This window comes from Hemicordylus capensis, chromosome 1, assembly GCF_027244095.1.
Source record: "Hemicordylus capensis ecotype Gifberg chromosome 1, rHemCap1.1.pri, whole genome shotgun sequence".
NCBI classification, from domain to species: Eukaryota; Metazoa; Chordata; class Lepidosauria; order Squamata; family Cordylidae; genus Hemicordylus; species Hemicordylus capensis.
The window spans coordinates 296,082,798-296,101,778 of NC_069657.1; the positions used below are offsets into that span (position 1 = coordinate 296,082,798).

At 41.3% G+C, this 18,981-nt stretch overlaps 1 protein-coding gene across 1 annotated transcript in view; it reads right to left on the reverse strand.

The window, feature by feature from the left end:
- The window catches only part of BMP5 (bone morphogenetic protein 5), an 81,449-nt gene that overhangs the window by 22,321 nt on the left and 40,147 nt on the right, over positions 1-18,981 (reverse strand). Inside the window, exon 3 of the mRNA XM_053284491.1 lies at positions 13,267-13,415. Coding sequence (XP_053140466.1) covers positions 13,267-13,415 — 149 coding nt within the window. The remainder of the gene's footprint in view (positions 1-13,266; positions 13,416-18,981) is intronic.

An 18,981-nucleotide genomic window follows, 5' to 3' on the forward strand; every position in this document is an offset into this window, starting at 1 on the left:
AGTCTTGAGCAACTAAGCCCCCAGCTCTTAACAGGACTGATTTGATTTGATTTCATTTTGATTTAAACAATTTTATTTGGGCAGCTCTGACACTTTTGTTTCTCTGTGTCTTATGCAGAGCCCTTCGTTCTGCTAGAAACGGAGACAGTGTCCTGTGAAGCTGTGCACTGCTGTACAAGGGGCAGCACACAGGAGTGTATCTGAAGGTCCTTTACATGGTCAAGTGTTGGAAAAGAAATATTGAATGGTGCCAGTCTGGGAGGCAGCGGCGTTTGTCTGATCCATTGTTCTGCCACCAACCAGAAGCAGGGAAATGGTTAAAGGGCTATGCCAAAGAAACCTCTGCCTTTCAAATGCATCTTGCCATTAAACTCAATCTCACCAAAGAAAGAACTTACTAATAATCATAGGAGTAAGCCTTAAACAAATAAGCATATAGGCTTCCCTTTTAAAGGCAAACTTACAGTGGCTCTCTGCCAGGGTCTATATTTCTTAGAAAAACTTCTATCATTGGCGTAAATGAAAGAGGCAGTTTGATTTGTGGTTAAAGTAGTTTCCATTCTACTTCCACTGTAACAAATGTATTAATTCAGCTCAGACTTCCTCCTCCTGGCAGCCTTTTTGCAGTAAAAAAGAGAAATTAGAAGTCGCAGCCAAATACCGTACCTTGAACTGACCCACTTCAATACATAAACACTTTTACAACATGTTTATTCAGGTGTAGCACTTTAAATTGGTTTAAGATGTTTCCAGTGACAGAGAACCCAGCAAAGGCAAGAAGGAAGAACTGAGAATGTTAAGCAGTTCAGGAGCAGAAGTAGTCACATAGTCTGAAAAAACCCTGTGATAATTGCTGCTTTTTTATTGTTGTTGATCTGGAAAGGTCTCTTACAGCTTCTAATTTCATTTTAATGTGCTGTTTTAAAAAAAAAAATTGGGCAGCAATCAGACTAAGTTAGTTACAACTATGGCCCACTGAAATTAATGGGACTTAAGTTAGTCATGCCTAACTTCTCTCATTGATTTCAATGATGCTTAGTCATGACTAACGAATTTGGTTGCTGCCTATTGGATTTATCTAAAGTTTCTTTACATGCATAGTATAAATGACTGTGAAATCATACATCATTACTGAACGTGAAAGTCTTTTATCGCACATTGGATTTGGAATGTATACAGAATGACAGCCTGGACCTAGCCACAACATTTCAAGCTTTCTCATGAACTTCTAGAAATACTGGCTTAAATTCTGCAAGAGTGGCATGCATGCAGGGGCGGAGCCACCATAGTGTGAACGGGTTTGAAGAACTCGGGCCTCCGCCCATCAGGGGCTGTGCGTCGCGTCCCAGCCACACCCCTGTGTGGTCAGATGCAGGGGCATTATTTCACTTGCAAGCAGGGCTGCACAGCCCCGTTTGCAAGCTAAGCCATGCCCCCTTGTGTCTGGCTTCAGATGTAGGGTGTGTGGCTTAACCACATGTCCTGCATCTTACGTCAAACATGTCTGACATAAGGGGCAGGGCTAGGGCTGAGGTGGTGGGCTGAACCCTGGTTGCCACTGGTCTCCTTCTACCCCTGCACGAATGCTGGTTATGTACAACTCTACAGCCCATCCTCACTGTTAGTGAAGGTGGAGAGACTCCATGGCTACTAAGGATTGCATCCTCACTGTAGTGATGATTCTTCTCCCATAATTCCCAATGGGAGAAGCATTGCTACAGCAATGATGTAATCCATGGTAGCCACCAAGCCCTTTTTGGCTTCACTAGAAGTTCGGAGGGGCTAATAAGTCACACAGACTCAATGCATGCATCCCACTCTTGGATCACTGGGGCAATGTGCAAAATGTAAGCCACTTTCTAGAAAGCTTGTCCTTCTGGATTGTTGGGGTTTTTTTGGTCATTTAATTTTATCTGTGGAAGACTCACATCTTACTGGCAGGCACTATTCAACGTGTGTATTAAAGCCTATAAAGATGTGTGTAGGATACAAATCTAGGTTCTCTGAAGTTATAAAGGTGTATATTGTGTGAGAAGCAAAAAAAAAAAAAAGCTTCAAACCAACGTTAACTCCCTTTAAAATAATGTTTAATATTATTAAGTTTCCTCTTGGTTTCCTTTTGACTTCAGCAATGAGATGACTATTAAGATCCCACAAGTCAAGGTTTACTTAAGTCCTCAAGGTATTCAGAGATACTCTTAAAAATTAGTCTAAGTCCAAACACCCTTTAAACACTGGAGCAGTTTATGTGGCTCTCTATCTTCTGTTGACTTGATCTTTTGAACAGCCAAGGTAAGCTGTTAGAACAGATTTTCTTTTACCCTTAGCTGTAGAACTATGACTCAGTGCTTCTAGTGAAAAACAAACAAATAATCATGATTTAATTTTAAAAATATGTACCTGGAAGTAAATCCCAATGACTACTGTAGAATTTACTTCCAAGTAAGTTGACATAGGATTGACATGAAAATCTAAGAGCTGGTAAATTAATTGTGTAAATTGCATTTTTGCTGCATTTATCAAAGCACTTAGTACAGAATTGTCCCATTTATCTTAGAACAGCTCAAAAAATTAGTACTTTCATAACAGAAGGTTTTGTGTATTCGTGATGGCCAAGATACGAAGAACTGTGTGACTAGTTCCAAGCACCCGAGAGCACTCTGGGCTAGTGTTCCCTGTAACAGGGATTCCCAGATGTTGTTGAATACAATTCCCATAATTGCCAGCCAAAGGCCATTGCCACTAGGGATTATGGGTGTTGTACTCAACAATACCTGGGAATCCCTGTTACAGGAACACTACTCTGGGCTTGCGTTTCCTTAATAGCAGCCCCACAAGTCAGCGAGGAAGCCTCTTTTGAACCTGAGGGGCCTTTCAAAAACAGTGTGTGAAATGACATGGAAGCCTGCTATTCAAAGAAAAGCAGTAAAAAAATAACACCAGTTGTTCTAATAAGAATGAATCAGCCTGCTTTCCCTTCACTGTCTCTACAACTGGATTAAATATGGTTCAAATTGAGGTCCACAAGTTAGATCTCTTGCACCTCAAATGTTCATGCGTCCGCCATATTGGATTGGGGTGGATGACATCAATAGACTAAACCACTGAGGTGTCCCTGTGTGTCCTCAAGTCAGTCCACTTGGATGTCAAAAGTTCACATATCCACCATCCTGGATCAGGCTGAATGACATCATCAAAAACTACACTATTGGGGCATCCCTATGTTTCCTTACAGCTTTAGTAAATTTGGTTCAGATCGGTTAAGTGGTTTACAAAGTAGCCCACTTGCGCCTCAAAAGTTTACATGTCTGCCATCTTGAACTGAGGTGGATGACATAATCACAAACTATGCCATTGAGGTATCCCTATTTGTCCCTACAGCTGCAGCAATTTTGGTTCAAATTGGTTAAGTGGTTCACAAGTTAGCCCACTTGTGCTGCAAAAGTTTATGCATCCACCATCTTGAATCGATGTGGATGACATCATCACACACTATGCCGCTGAAGTGTCCCTGTGTGTCACTGTAACTGTACCTAATTTGGTTTAAATCAGTTAGACAGTCCACAAATTAGCCCGCTTGCACCTCCAATGTTCACATCTTGAATTGGAGTGGATTACATCATCACACACCACACCATTTTGGCATCCCTACGTGTCCCTACAGCTGTAGCAAATTTGGTTCAAATCGATTAGGTAGTTCACAAGTTAGCCCACTTGTAGCTCAAAAGTTTACACGTCCACCATCTTGGATCAGGGTGGATGACATCATCACAAACTACGCCATTGAGGTTCCCTATGTGTCCCTACAACTGTCCCCGATTTGGTACACATTGGTCCAGGCATTGCGAAGTTGATAGGGGGACACACACACATGGATGGACACACACACACACTCATGGACACATACACAGAATGCCGGGTGATCTAATAAGCCTACTGGGAAGTGGGCTAAAAATCCCATGTGGCATGTCTCAGCCCTTGGGCACACCATAAATAGCTCTTTGGATCTCAGCCTGTATAATTCAATCAAATATTTGCATCTGATTATGCAGTGTTGATTAATAATTTTAACTGCATTCACCTGGTTATATATCCTAGTTAGATAATCCTGGTTATCTATGCTGGTTAACCAGAGTGTCTTGACCAGGATTGCCCTGAGATTCTGGGTTCACACAATCAGCTCTGCTGGGCTCACTAATCCTGATTAACATTTTAAACAGGATCCTTGTGACTGTGTGAACCCAGAGAACAAGAGAATTGGAGTCAAGCAGACGATAACCATACTGTCTCTTATTTGGGGTTCTCCTTTAGGGAGAACTGACAAAACCCCAACACAGTTCATTTGCAGGTTTCCACCAGATGGTGCAGTGGTTAGAGTGCTAGAAAGGCCCAGGTTCAAGGCCCAGATTCAAATCCCCACTTTGATTCAACCAAATCCCCAAGGCCCAGGTTCAAATCCCCAAAACCTGGGAAGGCCCAGGTTCAAATCCCCACTCAGCTATGAAACTCACTGGGTGTTCTTGGGCCAATCACTGGCTGACATCCTACTGAAGCAAAGTTGCACTAGAGCAAAAAGATCACATAAATACATTAAAAGAAGGGATTTGCACAATTGTGCAAAAGTTCCCAATAAAACAAATCAGATGTGCTACAGTTAGCAAGTGCAAGCATTCTTGCAGTAGCACAAGTGTGGACTGCAAGCTCCCAATACCTAGCACAAAGCTTTGTGCGAGTACGATGTCCTTCTACAAACACTTTGGAAGTCATAAGAACATGAGCAGTCCTGCTGGATTAGGCCCAAGGCCTATCTAGCCCAGCATCCTGTTTCACACTGTGGCCCACCAGGTGCCTCTGGAAGGCCCACAGGCAAGAGCTGAGGGCATGCCCTCTCTCCTGCTGTTGCTCCCCTGCAACTGGTATTTAGAGGCATCTTGCCTCTGAACTGGTGGTGGCCTATAGCCCTCAGACTAGTAGCCATGAATAGACTTGTCCTCCATGAATTTATCTAAGACTTTCTTAAAGCCATCCATGCTGGTGGCTGTCACCAAATCTTGTGGCAGAGAATTCCATAGGTTAATTGTGTGTTGTGTAAAAACAAACTTCCTTTTGTCAGTCCTAAACATTTTGGCAATCAATTTCATGGGATAACCCTGGGTTCTAGTGTTATGAGAAAGGGAACAAGATGTCTATCTATCCACTCTGTCCACACCATGATTATATACACCTCTATCATGTGGCCTCCTCAGTCATCCCCCCAAAAAAAAACTAAAAAGCCACCCCAAAACCTAAAAAGCCCCAGGTGTTGTAGCCTTGCCTTGTAAGGAAGGTTCTCTAGGCCCCTGATCATCTTGCTTGCCCTCTTCTGCACCTTTTCCAGTTCTATAATGCCCTTTCTGAGGCATGGTGACCAGAACTGTACACAGTACTCCACATGTGGCCGCACCATAGATTGGTCAAGATGTTAGCCACTGTCTTTCAGCCTGAGCCATTTTTGGAAGGGCAGTATAGAAATTGAATAATTAATAATTAATAATTAATTAATAATAGCCACCTCCCACCTCCCTCATAGGGCTGTTGTGAAGATGAAAGGGGGAGAGAGAACCACATACGTTGTCCTGAACTGCTTTGAAGAAGGGCAGGATAAATACATAACAATTTAAGTTAAAAAGCAGAGAAATGGTTGCTATGAACTATGCATTCCATGCATGTCGAGTCCTCCAGGTAACAAAGACTGAGTATGTATATGCATGCAATGCACAACTCAGTGTGCTTTTTGATACAGAAATCTCAAAGATAAGCTCTTGTTAGAAAGGTCCAAGCCATTTCCCAAAATCAATCCTAATTATAATATCTCTGTTAAAAACAAACAAACATCCACATCCCCAAACTACCAGTGATTAGGGGGAATGTTAAAATGAATGTATTCCAATCACATGAGATTTGAGAGTGGCAGGTGATAACAGATGGTAGCCAAATATATTTAATGAACTGGCTTCTGCACTGATAGCTAACTTGTGTACGTTTGCATTATGTCCCTCAAGCCTGAAATATTTGGTGGTCCCAGGACCCCATATATATTTACCTGCTATGACCTTTGTGGAGAGGAATAGTAGGCTGGTGATAAGTGTCTACATTCTATAAGTCCACCAGAACTAGGGAAGTCACTAGTATGATTTTTACCACGCCACCCTTGTTCTGGAAGCACATTTTGACCCACGGAAACACATCCCTGAAAGCTGCGACCCTCAGAGTTGTGTTTCCGGTGTTAAAAGGGGGGTTGTGAGTAAGGGAGTGTGGCAAAAATAATTAACCTTGCTTTTGAAGTACGAGGGCCAGCACTGTGTGCATGCTTTTGTTAGAAGTATGCATGTCAGGATATTGACTGATAGAGGAGGAGGAGGAAGAAGAAGAAGAGGAGGAAGAGGAAGAAGGACTGACATCCTGACTAATGAAGAATGTGCACTTTGAGGGATTGCTCCTCACACTCTGGAAGGGCTCTGGTGTCAGCATGTTTACATCAATGTCAATGTTTTCCCAGTCTTGCCCTTCTTGCTCAGAAGTCTAATGGCTCCGGTGCAAAAGCATTCATGCACAAGGGCTCCCTTCGCATCCTCCCAGTCCCCCAGAGTATTCATGCTTTGCACACTTCAACTAATAATAATAACCATATGATCTTATTTTGTTTAATAAGGAAATGTATATACTGTAGATATATTGTGTAGTTTTATGTGTTTATTAGCTCCTGATTGTCTTACTCATTTATTCACAATGTTTAAAGCATTTGGTTGGTTTCTTTTTGACTTGATAAGCAAACACATTTTAATTTTTGTCATTCATTTGGTTCTACAGAAATCATAGCATCTTCTTTTGCAAGTATAAGCATATGCATGGAAGGAAACTACTTTTCATTTTTCACCCATATTTGTTATAGCTTAAGGTAGCTTTAGCTTTTCAAAATATTTAGCTAACCAAGAAATGGTCAAGCTGCCACTACTGATTTAATTTCACTCTGAAACCAATTTCTTTAATTTAATCTTGTTATAGCACAAGATTTAATTTTTTTCCATTGATGCATAGAGAAAATACAGTTCAGGAATGTGCAATGAAAACTCCCCACATCAACCTCTAAAGCTTTCTTCAGGGATTATAAAATAGCTCAACTGACATGCTGTTCAAACCTTCATAATTCTGTGGTTGCTCCAAGTACAGTTTTCATTGATGCATTAACACAGGTTCTCACAGAAATTAACAGGGCTTGAGCAATATGGCTGTTTGCATGCCCCAGCCAAGCAGGCACTCTTAAGGAGCCATGTTATATTTAATGACACATTTGCACTGCAGCTAAAGCAGCATCCTAAATAAAGCAGGCCCTAATTTTCTAGTTCTGACAGAAAACAGAGACAAAGGTTTATGCCCATCAAAGGGATCAGGCGTTGCTCTGGTGGCTGGCATGATCCTGGAAAGGGGGTCATAAGCAACTCTCTCTCTTCCCCCTCCCTCCTTTGAGTTGGCTGCTTCTGGAGGACAACTCCAGAAACAGAGCCCCTGAACTAAGCTGTCAGGGCCATGGGTCCAATTTCAGCATGCTACCTCTGGAGTGATGAGGACAACTTGCAACTCCTGCCTGTAGGCTTCCAGCAGCATCTGAAAAAGCCAGAGCAAATAGGGAGAGGCACTGGCATAGATTCATTAGCATGATAAGAGTGATGCTCTCTTTAGAAATGCAGATATCGCTCTTTAGGAAGCTCGCTCTCTTCCCCACCCCCATTGGCTAGAAGGAAAACACCGACGCATGCCATGTGAACTTGTTTCAAAACAAAACCCAAGAGCAGAGGGAAGGGGCTGCTTCCCTCAATGCTGCGAGTGTAGTTTGAAGTGACTTCACTCAAAATTTACCCCAAAACATGTAGCCATGTGCAAATAACTCCCAGGTCATGTGGGTGAGGGGTATGTGCATGTGCACCTCTTTACAATGTGCATTCTATATGGGAGGGGAGCTACCATGACTACTACCCATGGAATGTAGTTTGTGTATGAATTTGCCTTTAGAATTCACCCGATTTGCACTAAACTGGAAGACTTGAGATATTCATTGCTAAAGCTTTAGCCATATTTTTAATATTTTCCCCTCTCGTGGCTGAAGTCAGAATTAGTAGAATTAATTTGACAGAGTTGCTTTGTGGTTTATCAGTACATGTTGAAAATGATATCTGGAAAGCACTTTAAGGCAGGCCCCTTGAAAGATTTATGAATATTTCAGAAGAATGGTTTACACATTCTTTCAGTACAGCATGATATGTTCTTTAAAAGAGAAAAATGTTGTAATCCTTCTAGAAAATGTGCTCTTGAAATACTTTGACCTACCATTCAGATTTAATACACTTCAACTGTGAATAGTGTGTAGGAGTCTTATTTTTTTAATTCCAATTTGGCTCAATTTGAATAGTTTCAAAAAGATGATAGTATAAAAAGGAAATGGGTTTCATAACAAATGCACTCATTAAAGGAGCAAAAAGGGCAGTAATTTTTCAAACAAATGTACCCGTTTTCATATCTGAAATACTTCTAGTGCAACCTTCCACTGACCACACTGAAACATTCACATTTAATGATTAGGCCAGGAATTTCTATTATTTTTATTTTTATTTATTTATTTACACAGTCAGACAGGTGTTATTGACTGGTTTGTTTTATCCAGACATCAAGTCCTTCCCAAGGACCTGGGATGGCTGAATTTTATTATCAATGTTGTTGCTGTCATTATAGATATTGTTGCAGAATATAGGCTGTTCCCAGTAAAGCTGCTTTTTGTAATTGGCTGATGGTGATTTCTGTGGCCCCTACGGTATGTGAGGGGCTCTTCAAGGTCTTTTGGAACTGCACCCAGGGCGCCAATTACCACTGGGATTAATTTGGGTCTTTTTCTGCCACAGCCTTTCAATTTCAATTTGTAGATCTTTGTATTTGGTGATTTTTTCTATTTCTTTTTCTTCTATTCTGCTATCCCCTGGTATTGCTATGTCGATTATTTTAACTTGCTTTTCTTTCTTCTCAACTACAGTTATATCTGGTGTATTGTGTGGCAGATGTTTGTCTGTTTGTAGTCGGAAGTCCCATAATATTTTTGCATCTTCATTTTCTACAACTTTTTCAATTTTATGGTCCCCAATTTTTGGCTACAGGTAGCTTGTATTTTTTGCAGATGTTCCAGTGTATCATCCCTGCTACCTTGTCATGCCTTTGTTTGTAGTCAGTCTGTTGTTGTTATTATTTTGTTCTATTGAAGTATTGGAGTTGTGTTCTGTGCTGTACATCAAGAGTGACCAGCATCTGGGCCATGTCCCAAAAAGTTTACAATCTGTTTTATATACAGACATTAGTTCAGCAAAGCTGGAGAGAGAAATTGCTATTTATAATAAATGGGAAATATACTATGCAAACTTGGTGGGCTACTGTTAATAGGCTCCAAAGGGTGGGTGGCGGGAAACACACCAGCATTTTAATACCTATTGCAAATGGAAGATTAATGACTCAAGCGCAGGAAGATGGAAGATATGGCTAACATAAATAGTCAATGTGGAAACAAAATAAAACAAACAGAACAAGGCATAGACGCCAGACAGGACCATTCACAAATACCTTAAGGTGGTACTTTGTTTTTAAATCACTGCAGGGTGAGTTCACACACTAAGTTTAAGACAAAGACATCAAAATATAAGAGATAAATAAATGTCATTATAACAGTATTCCCTCTGGCAATTATCATGATTTGTGGACAATTTGCACTGTGAATCTCTCATATTTACTTCACGAAATCACTGTGATCTACCCTCTTTTAAATATTTTGTAAGAAAACAACCACTGGTTGTGTGGAATTAGGACTGGGACCAATACCACCAATACCACCCCCAAGCTATCAAACATTGTTAGAGGTTGTTGATTCTTACCCACAATAGGTAAAACAGCAGAGCGCTAAGGAATGAGCACACACTCCAGTTACAGAGTAGGTAGCAGAGGATGGTTTGGATATTACAGCTATTTAAAGAAAACACATGGAGATCCTTGTATGACTAAACACTAAATATTTATTGGTTAAATACACTTGGATAGGAAAGACCTATCTCTAATCTAAAGGACTACATAGTGGATAGGTAAGGAGAGAGAGAGATGTTTCCATCTGCTCTCTAGGAGGAAAGGAAGGATTGTGGCTCAGCACAGGAAGTGCTGCAGAGTCAGTTCAAGGGTCTTAGAGTAGGGACAGATAGGGAGACCCTGACTCACTGTCTCTACTCCCAATGCCCCTAGTGGTCATTAGGACAGTTGGTGCAAAAGGTCCATGCACTGGAAGTTCATCTCCAACAAACATATGGATGTTTTCCATAACAGGACAAAAGCAGGCAGGAGGCTTGTAAAATCTTGAGATTGTTCACATGACTGGACGGGTGGGGCGGTAGGTGTGTGTGTGGGCGGGGGGAGAAGCTGGTTGAACTCACCTTCCCCCCAGATGAGTGCTCTGGATCCTTTTTGCATGCTAGCCATGCACCAAAAGGCCCATGCTGTCAGGAGCAGAGTGGAGCGACAGAGGCAGAAGACTCGTTTTCCTGGCTTCCGCATATCCCACCAGGTATCACACAGTGATCATGGTGCCTTGGGGGATTCCCGCGTCAGACGGGCACTCTAGACACCCGTCTCTGTGTCTCTATAGAGCTGAGGAGGAACACAGCTAGGCAGCTGGATTAAGGGAGCCGGGCTTGGGAGTGGGGTTAGGCTAGGTGGGATTGTAGGGATCCACGCGGATCCCGGCACTCCACGCGAGCAGCCCAGCCCAGGTGAGTCTGCCCTAGGCTAGGCTGCTTGTGAGAACAGCCTCCTTGTGTGGTATTTTCACAGAAAAACTATTCAAACATATCTAACAAGGCTCATTGAGATAACAGCGGGGGGGGCACCCCCACAAAAAACACCATAGTTCAGATCTGAATCTGATCCCTTTCCATGGCTTTTTACAAATACTTAAAGCGACAGCACAGATCTTTGTTATCTTGTCTAGTTTGGCCCTTACCACCACCAACGAAACTTGGATGCCACCAATCGAGCAACGTTTTAAGAGACAGGACCACAGCTTGGTGATAGAGCATGTGCTTTGCATGCAGAAGGTCTGGGTTCAGTCCCTGACATTTCCAAGTAGGACTGGGAAAGTCTCGTGCCTGAAACCTTGGAGAACTCACTGCCAATCATTGAAGAGAATACTGTACTGTGACCAATGGTCAACTCCACATAAGACAGCTTCCTCTAGTTAACTGATTTACCACTTAAAGCATGTAGCCCTAGTATTAATAAGCAATATACTATTTAAATACAGTTCCTTCTACATATGCCATTTAGGAGGAAACATGCTGAGGGTTCCCCCCCCACCTTACATGCACGTCACACACACCCACACACCAAAATATGTGCCATCAGAGCAGACTTCAATTTTTTAAAAATTGGATGTGTTAAAAAACAGAGGTGTTGATATAATGGAAATATTTCTAAAGTCTTAAGGGATGTACTATGTACATGTGGGGGGGAAACAGAAGATGCTGTTTTTCAGATGGTTTCTGCATCTGCATATATCTTATTGGAATTAATCTATTCACCTATTGCATTAGTGTGAAAATGATCATCTCTCCTATAACACCACAAATGCTTTCAGCCATCAAAGGTCTAGAATGTAAACTGTATACTGCAAGGGGGCCCAGTGGAGCATTGCAAAGATATATGCAGATATTAGAAAAGAGAATTTAAAAACATGAGCCTTTCTTAATTTACTGCAGCCCCAGGGAAACTGTAAATTATATGTTGACAGCTTCCATATGTGCTATGTTGCTCTTTAGACCTACAATTCAATATAAAATGTGGTTTTAGCAGAAAAATCAGCTACATTTCATACAAAAATGATGCCTATGATACCAAATATCATTTTCGGGGGTGGGGGGAATAGACTCCAACATCATGTGGCCTTTTGTACTTTTTCAGCATTATCAAGGGGGGAAACATGAACTATATCAACCAGACATTTTCCCATAGTTGTTTTCAATATATTGTTATTTTATACCAGTTATTTCCCCCCCACTGCTAGTATAACAAAGGATTTATAGTTAAGAGCCACACATTAAAAGCCAAAGATTTATAGTCAATGAAATCCATGAGGAATTCATTTTAATTCAACAAGACTGAAGGCCCAGTTCTCACAATCAAATGGTGGTGATTTTGATTTTATGTCAAAATTTAGGTTGTGTGGATGTGGTGTAAGTAATCACCTGGTTTTGTTACCATCTCATTAAAGGCTAGCAGGTGATCATAGGTCAAGCCGGAAATAATGTTGAACACATCATTTTTGCCTGCATTTTATTAAAAGAGTAGTTTAAAAGGGGGGCTGATCAGGATCAGCACATGGGAAGGGGCATCCAATTCTTTCTCCTTGCTCTGCAGTCTGGAAGTAAACGCCCCCTCTGGAGTTTATGGGAGTTCCAGAGGTTTGTTTTGTTTTGCTGAGCACAGGAGGAAAGGGTTAAATTTCCCTTCCCCAATAACCATGGTCTCAATTCTGATCACTCCCTCCCTTGGCTATTTTAATTAAGAAATAAATGCGAGTAAAAATAATGCAATAGCATTAGATGCAGGTTGGGGCATTTCACTTCCTCAGAATGGCCCTCCAACCAAACTACCAACTTGGGATCTAAATTATGTCACAATCTGAAGTGGCTTCATAATACCATTGTCAGCCACTGTCAAGAATGTTCTGCTCTGGCACAAAGACAAGGGATACAGTGCACAACAAGTGGTGCCACATATGTTACAGATGCCTTGTGGAGCCATTGTGGTCCTGTTGATAGACCTGGGATCAGGCCTTCTCAGTTGTCGCCTCCTAGGATATGGAACATGCTCACCATGGATAGGGGAGGATTATCTTCCTTGGAGGCCTTCAGGAGAGCCTTAAAGACCCATCTTTTTAGCCTGGCTTTTCATGATATCTGGTTTTAATTTTAATTTTAATCTGCTTTTACATGGGTTTTTTAAATTTTGTTATGTGTTTTTATTTATTTTTAATGTAAACTGCCCTGAGCCATGTTAGGAAGGGCGGTATATAAGAATGAATGAATGAATGAATGAATGAAGGTCTTTGTATTTGGGAATGTAGCATGTCATTCAGCACTCAGTGTCTCAATGGTATGACATCATCAGCAAAAGCATCTATTTTTAAAGTGCAATGCATAGGTTGCTTACCATCTGCCATCTCCGCACAAAGCTGCAATCCTAAATTATTCTGTGGATTAATCACCCAGTGATTGCTGGTCACAGTGATGTCAAACACAAGCCAGCCAATATCCAATGCACGAGCCCTTCTCGTGTCTAAGAGGAACAGGTCTGCATCCCTAGTTTAAAGAATAGAAAGAAGACACAATTAAGCAGGAATTAACTGCCATTATTACGTCCTGAATGTAACTTGGCTTCTGACAGTGACCTGACAGTTAAACCACTTGTGCTCGTTTTGCAGCAGTAATGCAGAAAATGGGTGCAGGCATCCCTGATATTTCTTTTGGTAACTGAGTGTGCCAAATGCTTCTGCACTAGAACCTCCTAGTAGTGCTGAGCAGGGGTGTAGCTATAGTTGAGCAAAAGGGTTCAAAGAACCTGGGCCCCCAGCTCTTGAGGGCCCTCCAGCTCCACCCCTCCCTATTTTCTTCATTATCTCCCTCACTCTGGGGGGCTTCCAGAGAGAGGGATGAACACAGGCCCCCTCTCCCCTAGTTACACCCTTGGTGCTGAGGCATGGCTTTTTTGCATTCAGATGAATCAAAATGGTGGTTCCACACAGCACTCAGTTTAGTGCTTTATTGCCCACTAATGTCCTACCCAGCCTTCCCTCTAACAGGGATTCCCAAATGTTATTGATTACAATTCCCAGATTCCCCAGCTGCATTGGGTTTTGCTTGGGGATTGGGGGCATTGTAGTGAACAACATATGGGAATCCCTATTTGAGGGAATACTGGTCCTACCCCATGATCAAGATCCTCCTATGATGTTTACTCAGAAGTAAATGTCAAGAATCCAAGGTCAACTACAATTTTCTTTTAAGATTCAGCCAATTTGTTTGCTTCCTTAATCAGCAATGGGCGGGGGGGGGGTTCCCACCGGGGCGGTTTTGTGCTGAATAGCTGGAGATGATGGGGATCAAAACTGGCACCTTCTCTATGTAGAGCAGGTATTATTCCATTGAGCTATAGCCATCACTCTAATGTCATCACTCTAATATCTCCTTTTCCCCCAGGGGGAAGGCTACTTCTTTCCCAGGGGAAAGGATGATCATGATCATCATCTTCATCTTCTTCTTCATCATCATCATCTTTTCTTTTTTAGTAGCAGAATAGTGCTATTCCACTGTGGGTGGAATTCATATTTTAAAAAGAAAAGAAAAAACAATGAGAAATGAAAGCCTCCCTCCTTCAAAAAAAACCAAAACACATTTTAACCAGTTGAGCGAGTTTATTCATGAGGCTCATCAGAGGCTGTTCAGCACTTTTCCCTCCTGCTCGCTGAATAAGGAGTAGCCTCTGCTTTGTGTGGGGGGGTGGGGTGGGGGGTGGCCTTAATTATTTATTCCTGCCATGTTTTTTAATATTCGCTTTTAACAGTGAAGTAGTGCTACATTTTCCATCATTAAAAAAAATAAAACAAAAGGAGATGAAATAAGCATGCCTTTCTTTCTTTCTTTTATATACCACCCCATACAAAAAGGTCTCTGGGTGGGCCTTTTAAAATCAAAGCTTTCTTCTGGGGAAAAGAAATGGGCATTAAGGCAATTCAAAATGTGAACAAAAAGTGTCAATTCCAGAGTGAATGCCTAGCCTGGAAGTACTCTAAAGCTGTGGTCTGCACACCAGTCTAACCAGAGTACTTCAATTTGACTTCCAAAGGCAATTTTACATTGGCCTTAGTGAGGCAACTTTATCATGTTGTTGGAACACCTGAAACATTTTCTTGGTTCTGCCTATTAGTTGCATTCTAGTGGCTCTGATATGCTCAGAGTTCCATATACCAATTCACTTCTATGAGCTATATATATTTTTAAAAATCCATACACGCAATGGAGAATTCCTGTGTGCATGTGAAGGTTTTCCTTTCATAGAAACAAATGAGGAAACATCAGGGTATGGAACATGCCAATGGTATTTTAGGATTTTCCCCCGTATAATTATTAGGAGAAAAGCTATATATTTCTTTGGTTTACTGTGGGGCCCTATAAAAACCACATTGAAAATCAGCCAATTTATCTAGGCACACACACAATATATATTTTTTTCTAAACTTGGTCAGTAGTTTAGATGTTTCTAGAAACACCATACCCAAGATTATCACTTTACCCACTTCTTACTAATGCAATATTTGCACTAAAGATTACTTATGGTGAGGAGCATGGATGTGGCAGATCTCATCTTAAAGTTCATTCATGGCTTATTATGCCCCAAAGCTATCCCACTCACATACAACAGTCCTACACAGTACATAGATTAAGAAAGTAAATGTAGCTCTTGGTTCTGTAAAAATAAATAAAGTTGAGTCGTATAGTATATCCCTTGTTGTCGTTAAATAAAACTTGGCTTGTCGAAGTCATATTTCAGAGCAACGTGTATTTTTCAAAACTGGTCATTTAAATTGTGCATGTAATCCCTACATTTGCCCATCCATAATGGTTAACTTAACTAATCATTTACATGATGAAATTGGAAAATTGGATACCTGTGAATTTTCTTTCTGGCACCCTCACTGGACAGCAGTACAACAGATGGGTTGTTCAACCTTCCAACCACTAGGAGAAAAAGACTCCAGGTAGAGGCTGAAAACAGACATGCTGGCATTAGGATCTACTGCTCTGTTTTGAATCCAAATCTATATCCTATTTTTCAAATGTGCCAGGCTATGTGAGGATATGTTGGGGTTACACAGACTTGTCTCAGGGCTTAAATGAAACTGCACACTATGAAGAGAGGTACAGGAGAATAAGCATTAAGTGTTGATTTTAAACTGCATCCCGGGGTCAACAAAAGGCCTAACAGCCCCTAAAGGTAAAGGTAAAGTTGTGCCATTGAGTCGGTGTCGACTCCTGGAGACCACAGAGTCCTGTGGTTGTCTTTGATAGAATACAGGAGGGTTTACCATTGCCACCTTCCACGCAGTATGAGATGTTGCCTTTCAATGTCTTCCTATATCAGTGCTGCCCGATATAGGTGTTTCCCATAGTCTGGGAAACATACCAGTGGGGATTTGAACCAGCAACCTCTTGCTCCCTAGGCAAGTTATTTCCCCACTAATAATCGCCAGAGCACTATTTATTGCAACAGGCTGGCACACCTGCTGTAGTTCTGAGCATGTCCTCTTGTAGTGTCTGATGTCTAGTTCTCACTGAGAGGCAAAATCTGTATCTGTCTGGCCACTGCAGGTAGGAACTCACATCACTGAATGTCCCTGCATATAAAGAAGCCCCATGCAGAAACATGCCAAGAAGCTTAACCTTTTCTCTGATATACTAGTTGTTTATGTGCAGGGAGTTTTTGTATGGAGAAGCATTCTGTCCTGCGAGACCTCTTACATTGGTACAGCCCAGACACAGGTTTACCATCTCAGTGTAGTTCAAGCTATATGTGATGCCAAAAAATCTGTGGTCTGTCTCCTGAATTAAGTAAACACAAACTGAGGAATCTGCAAATTTGATTGTAGCAGTGGCCCTGGGTTAGGGGTGCTTAAACCTTTCCCCATGAATAGTTTTTGTCATCAGATTTACCCACCCCAAGCTGTTTTCCCACCCATAAAGAAAATGTAGGGGAAGAATGGCAGTTCAGCTCCCATTAGCAGAGCAAAACCAGTTTGGTGAGAAAGCAGCAAAGCAAGAGGTCTTGAGACAGTTCTTTTGTATTGAAGAACGACAAGTATTTATATAAAGAAAAGGTTACAAAGGAATGTGGAAAAGCCTGCAGCTTAATTTCAGCTGTAGCTCTTGGCTGAAGAGACCAAAACAAACGGACATCTCTGGAGACACAAAATAGAGACTAACACTGGAAGAACAAAGAGGAGAGGAGTCCAATATTTTTATCTATGACCCTAACCCCCACCCAACCTGCCATGGTCACTATGAGACATTGCAGCTGAGAGCTGATGCTGCCAGAGTCCTAGCTCCAACACTCCTTCTCATCAGCTTGTACTGCTGTCTATAAGTCCCAAGTTCTCTCTCAAGGTTTTGAAATGATCCCTGGGCAATGGCTTAATTAGCATATCTGCTATCATTTGTTGAATTAGACAATACATCAATTTTACAAGTCCCTTTTCTTGTGCATCCTGCACATAATGATATTTTGTTTCAATGTGTTTTGTTCTCAATTTAATTTTCTCCATTTGTGAGATTTGGATGCAGCTTTGATTATCCTTCAACATCTCAATGGGTTTTGGTTCATCTATGTTGAAATCCAACATTAGCTTATGCAGCCATGCCACCTCTTGAAATGTTTGAGTGGCAGATACATATTCTGCCTCAGCAGATGAGAGTAACTATTGATTGCTTGCAGCTACGTACGCCAACTGACTGCTCCACCACCATAAAAGAATACATAGCCACTGGTTGACTTCCGGTCTGTTTGATCCTCAGCCCAGTCTGCATCCATATAAACTACTAATTTGGAATGACTGCTAGCAGGCAACTTTGATTTTAGATGGATTGTCCTTTTTAGGTACCTGCCTAGTCTCTTTACCGCAGTCCAGTCATCTTTGCTGGGTGTGCTTACTCAAGATTCCCACAGATGCAGCTATATCTGGTCTTGTTATCATAGCTACATATAAAAGTTTTCCAGTCGCTGTCCTGTATTCACTGTTGTCTGGCAGAAGTTCACTCTCCTCCTTCTGTTATAGGTAACCTGTTTCCATAGGTGTACTTGTTTCTTTGGCCTCTGCAAGTCTCAAATACTAAAGCAAATTATTATTTCCCCCCTGTTTTTAGTTAAGCAAATAGCTTCCATCCTCTTCTCTCTCTGTGTGTATCCCAAGATAGTGTGAAACAGGTCCAAGTTCTTTTACTTCTATCTCACTGTTCAAATGCTTTATTATTTCAAGGCAGTCCTCTCTATTTTTATTACAAATTATCAGATCATTAACAAAAGTAAGTATATAGGTCCACCTTGTCTTTGAGCCTTGAGTACAGGCTAGGGTCAGCCTTTACCTTGGGTAAATCCCTCATTGACTAGTAACTGGTTTAATTTGATACTCCAGGCTCTTGCATCCTGCTTTAGTCCATCCATACTTTTCTGCAGCTTACATACAGGTTTTTCTTTACCAGGTTCCACAAATCCTGGAGGCTAATCCATATAAATATCTTCTTTGATGTCTCAATGAAGAAATGCAGTTTTCACATCTATGTGATCCACTTGTGTTTTCTTTGCTGCTGCAAAGCTTAGGAGTGCCCTTACTGAGGTGTGTTTTACAATGGGAGCAAATGCCTTGTCATAATCTTCCCCTTATATTTTCAAGAATCCCTTTGTATTCTTCGTCTCGCTTTGTAATGCTGGACATTTCCTGCATTTTGCTTAATTTTAAAAATCCACTTGCACCCCACAGTCTTTCTTCCCTCAGATAGCTCTATGTTATTTTTGTGCAATGTGTTATTTTTGTGCTATTTTTGTGTTATTTTTGTTATGATTCAATTTCTTCTTTCACAGCTTCCTTCCAGTTTTATGCTTCAGTTGCAGGTAAGTTTCTTTCTATGTGCTTGGTTCTGGAAACCTTTCTCCCTTTGCAATGTAGGAATGTTTCTTAGGTGGAACTCCTTTATTTTGTCATGTTGAATGCTGCGCCCTTTGTTCATCATCAGTATTCTCTTCTGCTGAATTGCTGCCAGGTGTAAGACTTACAGTGGATCCTTCCTTTTGGTCATATTGCCTTGATTCTTTCTCCAA